The 19,008-nt window shown below is 43.9% G+C and overlaps 1 protein-coding gene across 3 annotated transcripts; it reads left to right on the forward strand.

Annotated features, from left to right (window-relative positions):
• The first annotated feature begins 815 nt into the window (after positions 1-815).
• Positions 816-16,437, forward strand: LOC128767624 (moesin-like). 3 transcript variants are annotated; one of them, XM_053879795.1, is made up of 15 exons: positions 848-939; positions 1,264-1,311; positions 1,480-1,563; positions 1,635-1,730; positions 3,209-3,331; positions 4,576-4,727; positions 4,797-4,880; positions 4,946-5,092; positions 6,181-6,277; positions 7,592-7,755; positions 7,898-8,028; positions 8,139-8,299; positions 9,853-9,945; positions 11,473-11,631; positions 16,046-16,437. In XM_053879795.1, exons 1-15 carry the CDS (start codon positions 931-933, stop codon positions 16,208-16,210), a joined length of 1,713 nt encoding a protein of 570 aa, XP_053735770.1. In that variant the 5' UTR covers positions 848-930; the 3' UTR covers positions 16,211-16,437. The 3 variants fall into 3 exon arrangements, with proteins under 3 accessions (XP_053735769.1, XP_053735770.1, XP_053735768.1); XM_053879793.1 differs by having other exon boundaries at positions 849-939; positions 11,398-11,631; XM_053879794.1 differs by lacking the exon at positions 1,264-1,311 and having other exon boundaries at positions 816-939; positions 11,398-11,631.
• The last annotated feature ends 2,571 nt before the right edge of the window (positions 16,438-19,008 follow it).

The raw sequence follows: 19,008 nt of genomic DNA on the forward strand, positions 1-19,008 counted from the left end.
TTTTCATATGTTGGAGTTAGAGATGACACGCAGTTTCACTTAAGGAGTCGCAGTTTATAGTGGCAATGCCTTGAGTGTAAAGGCGTAGCTCCTGGTTGATTATTAGTGTGTGAGGATCCAGAGCAAGGCCAAGAAGATTTATTTATTGTGTTAACATGATCCCAAATAATCATAATAGTAACAAATAAAGACAAACGTGTAACTGCAAATGGAGACAATGACAGTAATAGCCATTGTGCTATGAAATAAAAATACGGAAAAGAAATAAATTAATTAAAATTAAAATCTGACAAATCCCAGATAAACAATGTAATTCATATGTAATGCGATAAAAAAAACAATAGAAATTTGATATGACTGACTTTTTAAAATGTAACTTCATTTAATTCTCATGAAATCAGTGATTATGAGAGACACATGTTTTCTGTGAAAAAAGGACCGATTTGAAAGAAGAAAGGGACCATATTTCAATGCTGAAGGTAATAAATAATGACATACACAGGCATGGAGCTGTGGTTATTGTTGGTCACACCAGTGTAGGGCTTTAAAAGTCATCAATGAAATCTTAAAGTCAAAAATCCAAAAATAAGTCGAAACAGTATTGAATGGAAAAATACAGAGGAAGGTTGTATGAACCCAAATCCAGCATTTAGGAAAGCTTCATTCTCTTAAATAAAATGATCTGTGTATTCAAGCACTTCTTGACGGTGAACCCCAGCTGACGGTTGCATATGTTGAAGGTGCGTCGACGAGCAGAGCAGTTCTGCTCGAACTGCCCTCGGATTAAACACACAATAACAATGGTCCGTTTTCAGTCCCGTCTAATCCGTGCTGGTATTGCAAGCAGTTTCATATGACTGCGTGGAGAAAGGGACCACTGCAAGCCACTCTCTGACCAAGCCTTCTCTGCTGCTGAGTAGAAAAACACAAATGTCAACTGTAAGTACCAATATTTATTGTTCACATCTTGAATTTTGTTGCGTTTTGGCTGAGGATGTTTCGCCACTGCGGAGGAGACTTTTGATCCAAGAGAAACCAGCGGGAGTTTAACACACTGCAGTCTGTAGGTTGGATTGTGGTTGGATGAACAAAGACTTTGTGTGAGTGGTGTCAGCTGTCTAATAATGTTCTGGTAGCTCCCTGTCTGTGCTGATGATGTTTTTCGACGCGGCTGCAACTGTTTTGACCCGCTTGACTGACAGTCGACCCAGTATTCTCAATCAAGTCTAAAACCTTGTCTTGGGCTTCGTTTCTTGATTGTAGTCCCCACCAACCACTTGTGATTGGATGCTGCTGGTTGAACAGAAGAATGTAAGAAACACTCTCTCTTTTGTTGGATATTTTTGCTGTCAAAGAGGCGATTGTCGTCTCCACTTTATCCAGCCCGAACACTTGCTGATTCCATCTCAAGAGGCGCAAATGTTCGCCTCCTGGCGACGTGTCCAGCTCGTGTTGAAGTCTGGGTATTTTCCCTGACAGATAAATGTTCGGGTTACGACCATGGATGCTGAGCTGGAGTTCGCCATCCTGCCCAGCACCACCGGCAAGCAGCTCTTTGATCAGGTAGAGAGCGCAGCTGCACTCATCTGTATCTACGGCTTATGTCACCTTGTTTGTGCTGCGGTGCTTTTCAGATTGTGAAAACTATTGGACTGAGGGAAACCTGGTTCTTTGGACTCCAGTACCAGGACAGCAAAGGCTTCTCCACCTGGCTCAAGCTGACCAAGAGGGTGAGGATGACAGCTGAATGATGTTGGAATCTTCAAGATTCATTTCTATTCCCAAGTTACCGAGTAGCGTAGGCAGCCAAACCTGCCCAAAGTGCCATGGTTTCACCAGGAATGAAAGGCCATTAGCATCATGTTTTGTCCGTCCGAATGTACCAGCAGACAAAAGGTGGATGGATGAGATAAAAGCTAGAAGACGGATGGATGGACATGATAAAAACCAAGGAGATGGCTGGATGATGGATGGATGGATGGACAGATGAGATAAAAGCTAGAAGACGGATGGATGGACAAGAGAAAAACCTAGGAGATGGCTGGATGATGGATGGATGGATGGATGGACGGATGAGATAAAAGCTAAAAGATGGATGAATGGACAAGAGAAAAACCTAGGAGATGGCTGGATGATGGATGGATGGACAGATGAGATAAATGCTAGAGGACGGATGGATGGACAAGAGAAAAACCTAGGAGATGGCTGGATGATGGATGGATGGACAGATGAGATAAATGCTAGAAGACGGATGGATGGACAAGAGAAAAACCTAGGAGATGGCTGGATGATGGATGGATGGACAGATGAGATAAAAGCTAGAAGATGGATGGATGGACAAGAGAAAAACCTAGGAGATGGCTGGATGATGGATGGATGGATGGATGGATGGACGGATGAGATAAAAGCTAAAAGATGGATGAATGGACAAGAGAAAAACCTAGGAGATGGCTGGATGATGGATGGATGGACAGATGAGATAAATGCTAGAAGACGGATGGATGGACAAGAGAAAAACCTAGGAGATGGCTGGATGATGGATGGATGGATGGATGGATGGACGGATGAGATAAAAGCTAAAAGATGGATGAATGGACAAGAGAAAAACCTAGGAGATGGCTGGATGATGGATGGATGGACAGATGAGATAAATGCTAGAAGACGGATGGATGGACAAGAGAAAAACCTAGGAGATGGCTGGATGATGGATGGATGGACAGATGAGATAAATGCTAGAAGACGGATGGATGGACAAGAGAAAAACCTAGGAGATGGCTGGATGATGGATGGATGGATCTGACTTCTGCTGTGTTTTATTGTTTTGCAGTTTTCATCCAAAAATGCAGTGAGTCAGTCATATTTAATTTCCAGCAGCTGTATGAATGATGCAATGACAGATTTTTTTGGTTCTGAAATTCATTACAAGTTTTCAAGTGGCCATCTGGTCCACATGTGTATTGTCAGTTTGGAACTGGCGGGCGGCCCTGGAGGACATTAGTGGTAGCCACACCATTTCAGCACCAAACCTTTAAGAGTAGAAACACTGAGGACTCGGGTTCATTGCTTCGTTGAGGATGAGCCGAGTCCCTGGTGGCTGTATCGAGCTGTCAATATAAACATGGCTGTGATGAGGAATTTAATCCTTCAGCGACACCTCATCCAAGCTAATGAGCTGCCACTCCGCCACTAATCCCCCGGCTGATCCCAGGTGACCGCCCAAGACGTGAAGAGGCACAATCCTCTGCTGATCAAGTTCAGGGCCAAGTTCTACCCCGAGGATGTCGCCGAAGAACTGATCCAGGAGGCCACGCAGCGGCTCTTCTTCCTGCAGGTCCGTGACACACGCTGCGCGCCTGCTTTCAGGTGCACCCCATGTGTACGAGCAACCAAGTGATACGGTATACTCGGAGAAGAAGCTGGTCACATGCACAACTTCCAGCTGTTTTTAAACTCGATGCGCCTTCACACACTTTCACCACAGAACCATGGCAGGAGGGAGGGACGGATCCTTGTAGGACGCCAAAGACTGTCTGCACCGCGGAGCTAATAGAGGCTAACAGAGCTAACCTGATGTGTCTCACTTCACAACTTTATTCATACTCACGGACTGTTTGCTTTATTGGTTTCAAAGTTAGCGAAAACAAAATAAATGTGCTCCAAAATGTGAAGAGAGAAAGAACAATTGTTTTTATGAATCTAGTTCAGGAAAAGGAGGCTAAGGATTTGTCTGGAAACTCAAAAGTACAATGAAATCATGCAAAAGAGAAGTGATAAAATCCAAACAGCTATTTAAAGCAAGTAAATAAATCAATAACATGAATGAATTCATCATGATGAGTCACATTTTAATGTGTGACACCAGAATGATGCATTTTAGGTTGACGCTGTGCAGCTTAAACATCAGGGTGGACTCGCTCCAGTCATGAGCTGCTTAAAGTACTACGGATCTGTGTTTGAAACTTAAATTGACCTTCCGTCAGTGTGACCGACTTATTCTGGATGTTTAGGTTACGACATCACACGGAAAAACATGCTCTGTGACAGAACGTTTATACGCAATTCATTTATTATTTACATCAATTACTGACGTTCTGTCCCTGTAATGAATGAATTGAAATAAGCACATGAATATCCCAGCGCTAATATCCATACATGGAATAAGGACATGGTTCATGTATGGTGGAAAAAAGCACGATGGCATGACAGTACATGACTGAGCTTCAATATTGAATATTGTCAGCTCCAATAATTCATATCTCATTTCAGAATTTAATAATATGAATTGTATCTTTCAATTTAAAGTAGCACAAACATACTTGTACTAGCATTTTACTCATTTCATCTACTACGCAGTTAGTCCAAAAGCTAATTTGAAAAGGATGTTTTAGTGAACTGGTTACAGCTGAATTGAGCCGTCCCGTGTGCCTAGCAAGGTAAAAGTACTGCGGTTGAAAATAGAAAAACAAGTGTTCACGACGGCTGAAAAGATAGATCCCAGTGAATGAGCACTGAGCCCCGGTCTGAGACTCTCTGCCTTTAAGACCAACAGAACCAGGAGGCTTGGCTGTGTTGCAGGTGAAAGAGAGCATCCTGAATGACGACATCTACTGCCCGCCTGAGACGGCGGTGCTGCTGGCCTCCTACGCGGTCCAGGTCAAACACGGGGAGTACAAGGAGGACTACCACGTCCCGGGATACCTGTCCAAAGAGAAGCTGCTGCCGCAAAGGTTCTGTCTCCACACAAGACTTTGAATCGTCATCAGAATTCCAACTGGAGTGTCCTTTGATAAAACCAGGGTCTTAGAGCAGCACAAGCTGAATAAGGATGAGTGGGAGGAAAGAATCCAGGTGTGGCATGGAGAGCACAAGGGAATTCTGAGGTACTCAAGAGTTGCAACCAGAACTTCAACAAACTTTCCGCTCAACGGCGTCTGTTCTTCTCCAGGGAGGATGCCATGGTGGAGTACCTGAAGATGGCTCAGGATCTGGAGATGTATGGAGTCAATTACTTCAGCATCAAAAACAAGAAAGGTTCGGAGCTGTGGTTGGGAGTGGACGCTCTGGGCCTCAACATCTACGACAAGGCGGACAAGTAGGTCACGAGGGACGGAGGGGAATCTGACAGCTGGCGCAGACACATTTAGACGCGTGACTTTGCACTCAGGCATTCTGTTTTTCAACCATCGATGTTTATGGATTTGGGTGACATCGCGGCCGACTGTCGACCGCACTTTCGCTTCAGCCATTGGTTGAACCCGACCACGGAGTAGGTCCTGAAGGCACAAGAGATAACCAGTGAAAATGAGAAGATAGTCACGTCACATTTTTCACACTCAAAGATTCGAGAAGCACGACGACTGGATGAGATTGTATCATAGCACGCCGATCTCTACTTGAACCACATGTGGATCCTGTACGTTGGGATTGGATTCTATAGGCGTTTGACGTTGATAAAATGCTGACTCAGCAGATCTACTGCATAACTGCATCACAGTGAGCTGTCTCAAGAAACCCGCATTAAACGCCTGCATATTTTCTTATTCTCTGTTTAGCACTTACAAAACACAAAAAATACGATCAAATACATTTTATTACCTTTTTATTACCTTTAGATTAGTATACAATAAAACACATTATTTTCTTTTCCTACTGTTCCCACTATTTCTGCCAACCTATATTAACTCAAATTTAAATGAGTAAATAATTGTGTTTTGAGATATTTTTTAAAAGGACATCAGAATATTTAGTTGTTTTCTTATATTTCATTTAACAGACGATTGTATTAACTTTGATTCTAAAAGTGTTTTCCGCTTCAGCCTCTGCTCCAAAGTGTGTTCAGTTTTATCAAGTGGCTTTGGCTAAAATAAATAAATAACATGTATTTCACAACCTTTACAGGCTGCTACCCTCAACCGAGCCTTTTTCTGGGCCTCCTGGGATTAGCTGCGCAGAAATGTGAAGCAAGTCTGATTGTTTTTCTATTTTTAGTGCACTGTGAAAGGCCTCGCTGTTAGACAATGTTGTGATGAATAAACACATTGAACCCAAATCAAGTGGACCAGAAGTCGCTGGCTCCCCTTTGAAGGCCCAGAAGCTTCCAGAGTGGTGGATGTCTACTGTTTTAAACTTGAAAGGAAAGAGGCGCTTCAACTGTTCTGACGTTCCACAAATGTCCTGCAGGTTGACGCCGAAAATCGGCTTCCCGTGGAGCGAGATACGAAACATCTCTTTCAACGACAAGAAGTTTGTCATCAAGCCGATCGACAAGAAATCCCCGGTATGCAGCGCGGAATAGTTTGTTGTCCGAGTCGCCGTGCAGCTTGATTCTGTTTGACTGAAGACACAGAGAGGCGTGTGATTCATTAGCAGCGCTCTGTGTCTGAGAGCATGAATATTTTATGGCTGCGGCATTTTCAGACACCAGAGTCCTATGAGACTGGTGTAAACAGGTGTCAAATATTTGCCAGAAATCACCACATGAACAAATGCTTAAATGAAAACAATGGAGAAGCATATGATATTTGCATCAGGATTCTGCCCACAAACTCACACAATTAAACTTTACATTTTTTGACTGTATTTTCTCAATAATCCGGCCGTTCAACAAGGTATCGGGGACTGGGTTGAATTCTCTATTATTTCCTGAGGTCTTTTAGTCTCCCACCGTCAGTAGATATTTTTAACGAGAAGCAGGATTCATTTAAAGTGAGCCGAGCTCTCGTACAGGGGCATTTCCAGGTGATGGCCTACTGAAATCCAATACTTCCCAAGTAGGGTGGCCATACGTCCTATTTTTGAAATGATATTTGGGAATTACCGGCTCCCGCTAGTCTCTGCACTTTTTTGCTTTGCATCCTACTTCTGACTCCATTTGCCCACTGCGGGAAAACTCTTCCCAACCAAGCGTGGCTCTTCTCAGGTCAGAAACAACACAAAGCAGTATAAATAAAAAATAAATAACAACATCAAAGAGTCACAGTCGTTGATGTCGTTCAGCATGACACAAACCTGACCGTGACCAGACAGCAGAAAAGCACTCCGTGAGCGCAAACCTCCACCAAGCAGCTCATTGTTACCCATAACATTCATCCAAAAACTAGATACTTTTCCTCGCAGTAAAGTTCAAACCTACACCAGGTGGTTTGGTTCAGTTCACACACATGAAATGCAGCGACTTTCATTTGAATCAAATCCCTTTGCGTTTCCTGATTGACCCTTTGGTGCGTGACTTTTTCTCAATAGAACCTTTGTATGACAAAAACACTTTATTTTGAGAACACATTTGTTGGCGCCAGTGTTATCTAATTCCAACTCTCATCACAAGACACGTCTCATTTCCAGGAAGGCAGAATTTGAGTTAACGCTCGGTCGTCCTGCTCAAACAATGGCCACCGGCTCTGTGGCAGTGCTGCTGCAGTCGTGAGGGAGGAGACATTTTGGTCGTGAACACATGAGCCAAACCTTTGCTAAGTGCCAGCCTTCCTCGCTCGCCTTTATTTCCATGTCATCATACTCTGTCCCGAAGCAATGAAGATCCAGGTAAAAGAGAAGCCGCAAACACATATTCACTCCTTTGGTTTCTTTGTGAAAGGACTTTGTTTTCTACGTACCTCGCCTGCGCATCAACAAACGAATCCTGGCCTTGTGTATGGGCAACCATGACCTGTACATGCGCAGACGCAAGCCCGACACCATTGAGGTGCAGCAGATGAAGGCCCAGGCCAGAGAGGAGAAGAACAAGAGGCAGATGGAGAGGTGAGGTTGCGGCAGGAAATGATGAAGACTTCATCTCTTACAGTTCAGTGTGTTCCCTCTACTTTGCAGACAAAGAGCTGTCGGCGAATATGGTTTTTTTTTTCACTCTCCAATGTGTATTTATGCACAATTCTCCTGTCAGGGCGCTGCTCGAGAGCGAGAAAAAAAAGCGACAAAACGCCGAGAAGGAAACAGAGAAGATTGCTCGCGAGACCATGGAGCTGATGGAGAGATTGAGACAGATTGAGGAGCAGACAAAAAGAGCCCAGGACGGTATGACAACTCTCTCAACACAAATGTTGCTCAGCGTCTCTTGAGAAGATTAAAAGAATAGCCGAGGTGTATTTAAAAATTCTCTTTAGTGAGCATGAGTGTGTTCACAGAGCTGGAGGAGCAGACTCGCAGGGCTCTGGAGCTGGAGAAGGAGAGGACCATCGCGCAGGAGGAAGCCGAGAGCCTGGACAAGGACCGCAGAGCTGCCATGGAGGCCAAGGCTGCGCTGCTGCAACGCTCAGAGAGCCAGATGAAGAGCCAAGAGAGCCTGGTAACTTCATTTCAAAAGACAGACGAGAACTTGCTTCATCTGTGATATGTTGCTCTCCACCGCCCCTTTTGATCTCCTCCCGCTCGTGCTGACCTGACTGCTACCCTTGTCTTAGAAATGTCCATCTCCTTCCCATCTTTTTTCAACCAACGTTGCTCCATCCAAATGTGAAGTACAAGACAATGACCTTTAAATAGCGACGCACACAGAGAACATGATGCCATGTGATTGTTACTGTCTGATGCAAAAGCAACTCATTTCCATTTTACGTCAACTTATAGTCAGGATCAGAGACGGGGGCTGGATTTGCACCCCCACCAAAAAAGTCACATGACAGAAGAAAAAAAACAAGATCAATGAATAAAGTAACGTATATCAGTTGGTTGCAGAAAAAGGCAAGCCCCGCCCCCCCTGCCTTGCCTCTTTGATCACACAAAACCTGTAGGACCTTTATGGGAAAGCAGGGTGTCCGCCAGGTGTTTGAAACCATGGGGCAGCACTCCCCCCTCCCATGTGGCGTCAACACAGAGGCTATTTTTTAACAGGAGGAGTAGATCTCTCTTCAACCTGCAGCCGTCCATCTCATCATGTCTCATCTCGACTTCAGTTTCCAGAGCAACAGACTTCAGCTATGATGAGGTTTCTGCAAATAACACGGCGAAAACGTGTCACCCTTTCCCCCCCGATGTTTCCACTTTATTTATATACGTTAAGTGAAATTTCATCTTTAAAAAGACGTGGTGGCTTTCGTATAAGCCATGGCAGCTTTTACATGTAGCGGAAACCCTCCACTGCCTGTCCTTGTGCTAAATTGGTCCTTCGGGATCGCCCACATTGCCCCTAGCTAAAACCGGCCTGGGGCATGATTTCGTGCTGTGTTGCGTGACAGTATGGGACCACTCTAACTTTGCGGTGATGTGATGAAGCGGAGCGGAAAAGTAGATGCTTTTTCCGACCCCAGCTACTTTTTTAAAAGAGTGGGGGAAGTCGCTCAGGTCGCTGGGGTCCAGTTACCACCAAGCAGCGCCACAGGCCAAGGCCGAGCCACAAGTAGCAACCTGAAATCCTGACGTGAAATCCATTAGACGCCTCACACTGTGATTTGCTAACTCAGCATGTGACATTGAAGATGCAAAGGTGTAAGCGTCCACGGAAGGACTTCTCAAAATGAAAGAAAAATGCATTGGAAAAAGTATAAGCTCAACGAATATTGTCACTGAGAGATGGGAAAAGGGAGAGAATAGCCTTGATATTTGCATTCTAAATGCAGCACATACCCTGGACTCGTCCTTTACTGTAGGGCAACAGGACCCTGTGATGTCTCTGAAGAGAGAATCTGAAGTTCAGGAGTTGATACAGGGTAATCTGCTAATATAATGGCTTCAGCCTGGGTTCAACTTCCCTGTGTGTCTTTCACATTTCATGATTGGTTAGCCGTGCACACACCCACACACACGCTCACACATCCAGGCATATTGAGGCCCACGGAGCACAGCGACCTGGGATCAGGAACACACTTAATTCTTTTCCCATTTGTGTGCGCATGTGTACAGGCCACTGAGCTGGCGGAGCTTACCTCTAAGATCTCGCAGCTGGAAGACGCCAAGAAGAAAAAGGACGAGGAGGCGAAGAGATGGCAGAAAAGGGTGAGAATTAGCGAAAGTGCCCTGAGACTGATAGAGGATGAATCAAACATGAGCAAAGAGAGACATCTGACAATGGACTGGGGGAGCGAGAATCCAGGAGAAGGGCATTTCAGGAGACTTTCAGAGTCTTTCGTGGGTTTTAAGCAGCCATCACATTTGACGTGACACATCCAAATGAGTGTCGCGGCAGTTGGGACATGGCTGATAAATAGGACTAAATTCAGAAGGTTTTTTTTGTCAAGTCAGAAAGGTTGTGTGAGCCATGATCAACTCCCCAAGGGAGCCTGGACTTTGTTGGGCTGGATTCATGTTCTGGCTGTCCCTGTCTGGCCTCTTTGAAGCGAAACAGACCAGAAAACAAACTGTTGAATTTACAATTAAGTGGCAACATGGATTAACAAGGAATTCATTTTACAACAACATTGTTTTTACAAGCAAGTAAATAAAAAACGAATCCAAACTAACAGAATTATTTCCTCATTAAAACCAGATATAACAAGCTAAATATTTGTAGGGATTTGGTTTTTATGAATTTAATATTTGAACTCTCTTTTTTTTCTTAGTATATTTTATTTTCTCGAAACTAAATGATTTAAAATACTTTCTATGTAATTTTGTTGGTAGTCATGATGCTAAGTTCTGTTAAGAATAAAGCACATCTGAAAATGTGTTGACTTTATTTTTAAGCAGTTTTGATTTTTTTCCCCATGTTTTGATGAGAATTATCTGTGGCTAAATAATCTGAATCGAATAATAGTGCACTTTTCCATTTACATGAATGAAAATGGAATTTATCTGGTCAGGCCCCAAAACCCCAATTTATGATGAGCAAATAACTAAATAAAAATAGAAACATGACTAGCCCTGATTGTACATGGCCAGCGCAGGAGCATGAGTGCAGTCCGGATATTTAACAGTGGATTCCATTTTTACTTCAACTCTGATCACAGTTTTTTAGGAGCCATGCTGAGGATTAGTATAAAGCAAATTTAAAAGGGCATATCTATAATGAACGGAGTGAAAAACTGCAGGTTCTACTGAGAGTTCAAACGGAAGGGTAGCAGAAGAAAAACTGCTCCCTAAAACAGCCACACAGTCCACTTGAAAACGGTTGGGAAGTTAATACACCTGGAGTACACTCCTACTCCTAAGCAAACAGAGGCTAGGAATGGTGCTCCGAGGGCCCCAGTCTGCCCACAGGCAGCGATCTTGAGGCCCACGTCAGGAGGGATTTTTGTAATTGTTTTTTTGAGTTGGATTCAAATGAAAAAGTTGCTTCCAAACTGGTCATCAGGATTATGCAGAAATATGGGAGATGCTTCATGTGACCACATGTCGGAAATAAACACTTTAAACTGGAGAAAAAGCTGCTTCGTTTCCGACTCGCCCGGTTGGAGAGCAACGTGAGCGTCCTAACCAGGATATTTGATTGCAAGTTGTGTGTGTTGACAGGCTCTGATGGTAGAGGCTGATTTGGAGCGAACCAAAGAGGAACTGAAGACTAAACTCATGGGTGTCCACATCCAGGATTCAGTCCACTCTCATATGCACGATCACGACGAGACAGATGAGAGCAGCGCCGAGGCCAGCGCCGAGCTGACGTCTCCCGGGATGGTCCGAGACCGCAGCGAGGAGGAGAGAGTGACCGAGGCCCAGAAGAACCAGAGGCTGCAGAAAAACCTGAAGGTAGGAGCCAAAGACAATCCAAGACTTTTGTCTTCCAGCTCCATATTTATGGCTGGGAACGATCATAAACACAACTGGAAAGGCAGCGCAGAAGAAAGGAAGAACTCAGTGGCTCCGACAAATTCACAGCCTCTCAATGTGCCATTACTTTAGCGATCTCATGATTTTGGTCAGAGGAACCACGAGGTTCGAATTTCCAGATGGGGATAATTCAAAGACAGCTTGTCTGTGATGGCGATATCACGCTACTGCTCCTTCATTATTTGCGGTTGTCTTGTCTCGTAAACTGCCGTGAAACTACCAGTGAGAGCGGAGCGAGGTGGACGTGTGTCCGAGTGTCAACATTCTTCACCACACAACACATCAGACTGACCATAACTTATTCACTGGTGCCAAATATCTCGTCTGGGATCAGCTCTTTAAACGCCTCAGGTGTAGGTGTAAACCTATGCGGGGTTCAGTCATGAATACAGCCTTGTTGTGGCGTGGTTAGAAGGAATCACCGGGAGGAAGCGTTTACGAACCATTCGAAGCTGCTTCACTCAGCGTGTTTTTATCTGTTTGCCTAAACCATGTCGAATCCATTTCCACTGTCTTTTTACAAGTGGAATCACAATATAGTCCCGTTCCTCGCACGTCACCGGTTCCTCCAGCAGTGTGAAACAATGTTGCAATGTGCGATCTTCAACGATGATCTGGTTATTGCAGGGCAGAACGAATTGTGTCGCCAAAGCACTGACAGTAAAACAGCATCATTCCCGCCAAACAAGAAACCTCCCTTTGTATCCAGTCTTTTTTGGTCACATATCACCCTGGATCGGAAAACCACAGCCAAACAAATTTCTGGGCGCATTTATCTTCATTCATGACACTTATCAGGAGAGTAACAGTGGAGATCAGCTAAAGCGACTCCTTATTAATTCTGGAAATCGGATTACTTCCAATTATAGTGTGACTTTCAGATTCACTGTCACGTGTGTAGCTTCTCTGTTGCTCTTCTCTTAGTGTTGAGGAGCAGCAGAACTTTGAACCTCTCTTGAATGGCTGAGCTTCTCGTGCTGGGACGGAAACACCGTCACCCACGTCATGACGCCTCAGGATGCTACCAGCTGGTGTGATAGGGAAAAAAGGGATAAGAAGAATCTGCTGCCATGGTGGGGAAATCAAGCGCACCCCTGCACCAGTCACAACTCTGCCATGAACTCTAACGTGGACGTCAGCTGCAGGGGAAGTTGATGTTTTATCAAGCAAGATGGCCGACAGAGAAAACGGTCCCTGCCATATTCCTGTTCTGGAGACCCTAGACCCTGAACATTTGGATATCAAGAGGCAAATAAGGAGCAGTATAATGGTTACAGTTTTGGAGGTCTGAGGCCACATGGCCACCCGGATCTGCACACTTACTGTGCCTGTTTCACACTTACTGTTGCCTCGTAAAAATGAAACGGGGACCCGGATCTGCTAAAACAGGGGTCTCGAACCCCTTTTTGTTCCAACCAAAAAAGGTCACACACTTTAACCAATCAGGGGCAGCGGACACAAACAGCAGCAGCCTCACCATCAACTGGTTGCAGTCTTCAGACACCTGACTGGTTGGAACAAAAACCTGCACTCACTGAGGCCCTTTGAGGACCCGTTCGAGACCCCTGCGCTTTAACTATTGGAAACGATGTAGTACATATGCCAGGACTGCAGAGGCGCTGTAATGCACTAGCAACAATTACGTACACAACACGGCGCATGCGCAAATGAAGCTGTTGGCCAATTATTAGCACTGACAGCATAAAGAAATAAGAGGCATTGGTGTTTACTGATGAGCTTTTGTGAGCTCTGTGTGGACGGGGCCTTTATGAACTATATGAACTATGCGTTGTGAGCCTTCTCTGGAGCTCGATTCACACACTCCTTCTTTCTGAACTCTAAAGAGTAGGTTATCGTGATTCACTCATCCGCATCCCAGTGGCAGTACAGGGCACCGAAACTTGCCTCCTCCCCAACGCAAGTCTTTATATCGACAAAATAAGCATTGTAAACTAGCAACGTCTGTTGCACCAAACCAGTCTGCAGACGTTCTCCTCAAGCATTGATCTGTACAGCCGGAGGGGAAAACGCTTCAAATGTGACCTCTTTGCACCTCGCAACAATGACGTCACCGGCCTGCGCCCGGGGTTTGATCAGCGGCGGCGCCACGTAAACCCAGATTCATGAGGTGTGAAATTTCACGCATTTAAGCGCATCGACTCGTCACCCAGTAAACAGCAGCAAAGGGGAGACCCTTTTCCATCAGCAGCATTCCGTGTACACCCAGACAACAAGATGGTATTTAGATCCTTAAATCAATGATCTGTTTCCTTTAGAGAAAAGTGCGTCGTTCACAGTTGATTTTGGATTTGAGTTTGTTTGCACACTTAGAAACATCTCTGAGTCCACAGTATGTGGCATTGGAGCAATCAAAACCACATGAGCAATTTTAGCAGCTGTTACATGTTTCGTTTTCCAGATACTCTTCAATGTGACTTAGCCACGACACGCCAACTGGGTTCAAATATCCGCAATATTCCGTAATATGCTCCAGATTTGACAGTGAGTTTGTGAGGCTTCAATGCTCAAATCCCCTTTTCCTCTCTAGTGAACAACACCATGCAAAGATGGTGGTTAAACAATAGAAATACAGGGGGGAAAATGAACGCTTTTTTTAAAGGGGCCCTGCTATGATTTTCAATTTGGGGGACCGAAGTTGACGATGTCAGAGACCTATATCATCAATCTGAGAACATTCAATGCCATGTTTTGGAGTGAAAAAAAGTCTGAAAAAGAAAGTCGCAGAGACAAGGGTAGTTTTAGTTGGAGCAAAACAAGAAAGTGCATCAGACGGTGTCATATTCAGAAGAGTAATATTCATGCTATGATGGAGATTGTACAAGTGACAAGTGGCAGTGGTCGGCAGCACTGCTTCTGCGTGTAGTGAATCCTGTAGTGCGAAATATAGAATATACTCGGCTTGTTAGTCTGTTCAATACACGTCTTGTTGTACATGGTTTTCCAAAAACACATCATCACTGACTAGCGATGTGACCAGAAAAGCAAAGCGCTGTGAACTAACAACTGAATGTTTCATTTACATTGTTTTGTATCTATTTTATTCCAGACATCAATAGTGAGTGCAACAGGTGTTTTTTCTGTCTGTAAGTTAAAAAGGTAAATATATCAGACATTATCAGTTGTCATCGGAAAAGGCTGGTAGAGAACATTTCAGTAGGCAACTCAGTAGTTAACTCTTATGTGATATAGTAGAAATTTCATTTCGGAAGGAAAAAAACATGCGCAATGGGCCTCCAGTTTTTTCCAAAATGAGTAGTGTACTTACATTTGAGTACTCACCATACCGAGTACTTTACACAAAAAGTTACTTAGAGATGACTTTGATACTTTGAGACAGTCACAAGTTTCCCTGCAGTACAAACACACATATTACAAAACTGTCATAAACTGACGTTCAAAAACTGCTGCTGTAAAGTGGTATCGGTTTTGGGGTATCGCGTACTCAAGCCTAGGATCAGACCAATACCAGTATCGGTATCGGTCCCTGGTGAAAGAATGGGCAGATATTAAATACAGACATTGGAAATTCCGTCAGGCGGAAAGATTGAATTTGCATGTCCATTTTGATGGTTCACTTTAATAATCTTTGCAGCATGACTTGTAAATACGCTTTCAATATGGTGAATATTCCTCAGAATGAATGCCACTCACATAAGTCTGGTCTTGCACTGCAATTATTTAATAAGCTGAAATTAAAGCAGCTTCATTGTGAATTTGTTGTACTTTCCATCAACACAAAGGGAAGGTAATGTGTGACATTTCTGCGAACAAAAAGTGTTTTCCTCGCGTCACAACCTCCATTAGTCGTGACTTCCGCGCTCTCGCTGAGGGAATTTGATGTTCGTCAAACGGCGGCTTCATGTTACCAGGGGAAGAAGCTGAGCGGTGCCGGACGTGAAGCATGCTGATAATTTTATTTGCATTTTCACATGTGAAAGTTACGACCGCGTCGCGGAGTTGGCAGCTTAATTGTCAGCCAAAAGCGCTGCTCCACTGCAAACTAAGTGCCCTGCTCATAATTAACGTTGTTGAGGCTGCATAATCACTCACATGGTTTTATTCAAGGCACATATCTCAGCTGGGACCAGGCCTTTTTAAATGAGGCAAAATCGCTCTCTTTTCCGCAAACAAAGTGTGTACGACCAAACAGAGAAATGGCTTTAATAACTGTGCACAATGGCGTGTTTTCAGACGGGCGCTGGGTGGGGTGTGGTGGGGTGGCGTGGGGCGCGGGGGGGGGCCTCAGAGCAGCCTCCTGAAGTGGCTCAGGTGAGAGAATCTCATCTGCCGTGTCTTTTTGTTTCCCTCCCAGTTCCTGTGCGCTGAGCTGGCGGAAGCGGCAGACGAGAGCAAGAAGACCCCCAACGACCTCATCCACGCTGAGAACATGAGGGCGGGCCGCGACAAATACAAGACCCTGCGGCAGATTCGCCAGGGCAACACCAAGCAGCGCATTGATGAGTTTGAGTCCATGTGAGGTGGTCGGCGGTCCGCCGGCGCAGGATGGTAGAGCCACATAACTCGATCAATGGGGTTGGATTTAGACAACTAGGAGCTGATTTGTATGAGGATTGAATTACAGAAGAACTAGAGAACACATTTATCAGCTGCTGAACATGGTCCCTGAAAGGTCCGTTGATTCATGGGCATGTCTACAATACTATCAGCATCTTACACCTGTAATTTCTAAAATCGTTTCTCCAATAAAGTGATGATTGAAGAAGTCATCTGGTGGATTATGGTGTCTCCTTGTTATATTTGAGTGGCGCCTGGAGATACGTAATACCATACTGATCCGGCCGTAACATATCAGCCACCACTGCTTTCAAATGCTGGAACAACTTCCCCAATAAGGACAGGACATCGACAGCTCAGATCAACAGAACAGCTGATGAGGAAACTCCCCTCTGACTCAAAATGCTTTACTCAGATTAGAAATGACAGGAACAAATCAAGTGGCGAGATAACATCAGGAAATGTATGACAGCGGGATGACCAGAGCTTGAATCGGAGAATAGGACCTTTATATCGTAAAGGAGGGGGAAATGATGGACATGATGAAGATTCTTTTTTCTCACACCATCTTCATAGGTCTGGTTTCCACCCAAAGGATCCCAAGTTATCGTTCTCTCACTGCGCCATTATGTTCAGAATTATTCTGTTTAGCAAAAATACGTTCACATTTCATCACATACTCATCTCTTCTCACGTTTTCATTTGTTTGCGTTGCTAGCAATGAAGCATGTCTTTACACAGTGTTTGCAAAATAATTTGACATCATCATACTTTCCTCTCCAACGGTTCAAACATGCCCAGCTATTTTTATTCGGCAAAACTCAATGGACCGATCAGTATTGACAGGCTTGAGGCCCATTGATATGATATTGTTCATTCATACGAAATTGTTCCTATCTGCTTCAAACAATGTCACAGTCACTGATCACATGCGTCCCTGAGTTTTGTGTGTTGGTGTTGCTGTTCACAGATGTAGCCACCAGGGGGAGCGGCTCAGAGTCACAAGTTTATGACAACTACTAACTCCAAAACAAATACAGTATACAAATACAAATAAAGGCTCTGTCTGATCCGTACGTGATGTTGAGCATTAATCGGTCTGTAGGAGTAGGACGGACTGTTTACACAAACTGGCCCTCACTTTTACAGAAAAAAAAAAACCATTATCCATATTCAACTGAACGGTGACACTTGAAGCTCTGGGTCAGCCAAACCTCAATAGAAAGTAAGAAGAATGAAGAAACAGACCCAGTTGCAAATGTACAAAATAGGTTATGCTGCGATGCGTTTTAGCCTCGACAGTCCATAATCCAGACCAGACTCTGTTGATGGGACGATTATTTTGCGATTTCATGAGGAGAGTCAAGTTAAATTCTACACATGAATTTGACTTTTGATCAGAGCCAGATCTGGGTTTTTGAATGAAGCTTTGTTGTTAATTTCCCCAAGCATTTGTAAGACATTGCCAATGAAATATTTCGGCATGTCGTGATTACTGGGTAATTTAACTCTGAAGGAAACCACAAGTGGGATTGTTTTCACAATTTAGGACTAGTTTGGGCCTCAAAATTGAAGACTAAAAAATATCAAAGGAAGTGGAGGAGAAAAATGGCATGGCATCATCTGCAAAATGATGATAATAATTAGTTTAATTGGTTGTTTATAAATAGCAATAGCCCACAGGTGGATCCCCTGTTGCACTCCAATGTTTTCTCAAGGAGACATCAACTTCCTGAGCCAAACCATTTTGGACTTGCAACTTGCAGAGCAGCTTTAATCACAGGAGCGAGGATTACATTTATCCAAAAATCACGAGTTTTTACGCAATAATAAAAAGTCATTTCATGTTCAGAGCTGTAATTTTTCACATGCCAGACAAGAAGTAGACAGACAGACAGACAGACAGACAGAGAGACAGACAGACAGACAGACAGATAGATGGATCAACTTCACAGGGTCATCCCTTCCCCCAGATGAGCAGTGAGTATATAAAACAATCATTCAGGGCAAAGGTGATGCCTTAAATGGGACAAGCCAATAGCGAAGGCAGTCACAGGACGCTGCATGTTCTCATAGAACTAGAGTTGCATCCAGGTAACAAGTAGTTTTTACAATGCTTTTCTCTCATTCATTGTCAGGGCACACTGACATCTAACTCAGCTACACATGTGTCACATGTGTCTCCTGCTGCAGACCTTCGTGACCATGATCCAAGCCATGAACATCACAGCACCTGACATTAATTTCCTTTTTATTGTCACCTATTAAAGGTCTTTTTGTGCCAACATAAAACCATGGAATTAATCATTTGTATTCATATATATTACATATTTACATACATATGTAATGAAATTAGTTTTGGCTTTTTATTTTGTAGTTTATTCGATCCCCACATTTGTATTTTTGTTGTCATTTGGCAGAAGCCAAATAGAAACAAGCTCATGTATTGACTGACACTGGACATTCTGTCTTGCAATCCAAAATAAAGGCGGTCTTTGTCGTATTTGGAATATTTTGCCTGCTTTATGACCGTTCTTTCTTTCCTTGGCTGCAGGGATGTTCTTGTCAGATAATTCGAGACTTCACGTGTTTACAAACGTCTTTCTTCATTTAAAATGAATAAATGTGCCAAACCCGTCCGGCTCCGTTCCAAATCACGGAGTTGCATTTTCCCCCCCACGAAACCACAAGGCAAAAATAAAAATTTAATAAAATCGAATTTAACATCTCCGGAATAAGAGCAGCCTGTCGCCATACAGA

Source organism: Synchiropus splendidus, chromosome 11, assembly GCF_027744825.2.
Source record: "Synchiropus splendidus isolate RoL2022-P1 chromosome 11, RoL_Sspl_1.0, whole genome shotgun sequence".
Taxonomy (NCBI): domain Eukaryota; kingdom Metazoa; phylum Chordata; class Actinopteri; order Syngnathiformes; family Callionymidae; genus Synchiropus; species Synchiropus splendidus.

Coding starts and splice junctions, on each gene's coding strand:
- LOC128767624 (XM_053879793.1), top strand. Junction 3,332..4,575: donor AGCGGCTCTTCTTCCTGCAG/GTCCGTGACACA, acceptor GCTGTGTTGCAG/GTGAAAGAGAGCATCCTGAA. Junction 8,300..9,852: donor TGAAGAGCCAAGAGAGCCTG/GTAACTTCATTT, acceptor GCATGTGTACAG/GCCACTGAGCTGGCGGAGCT.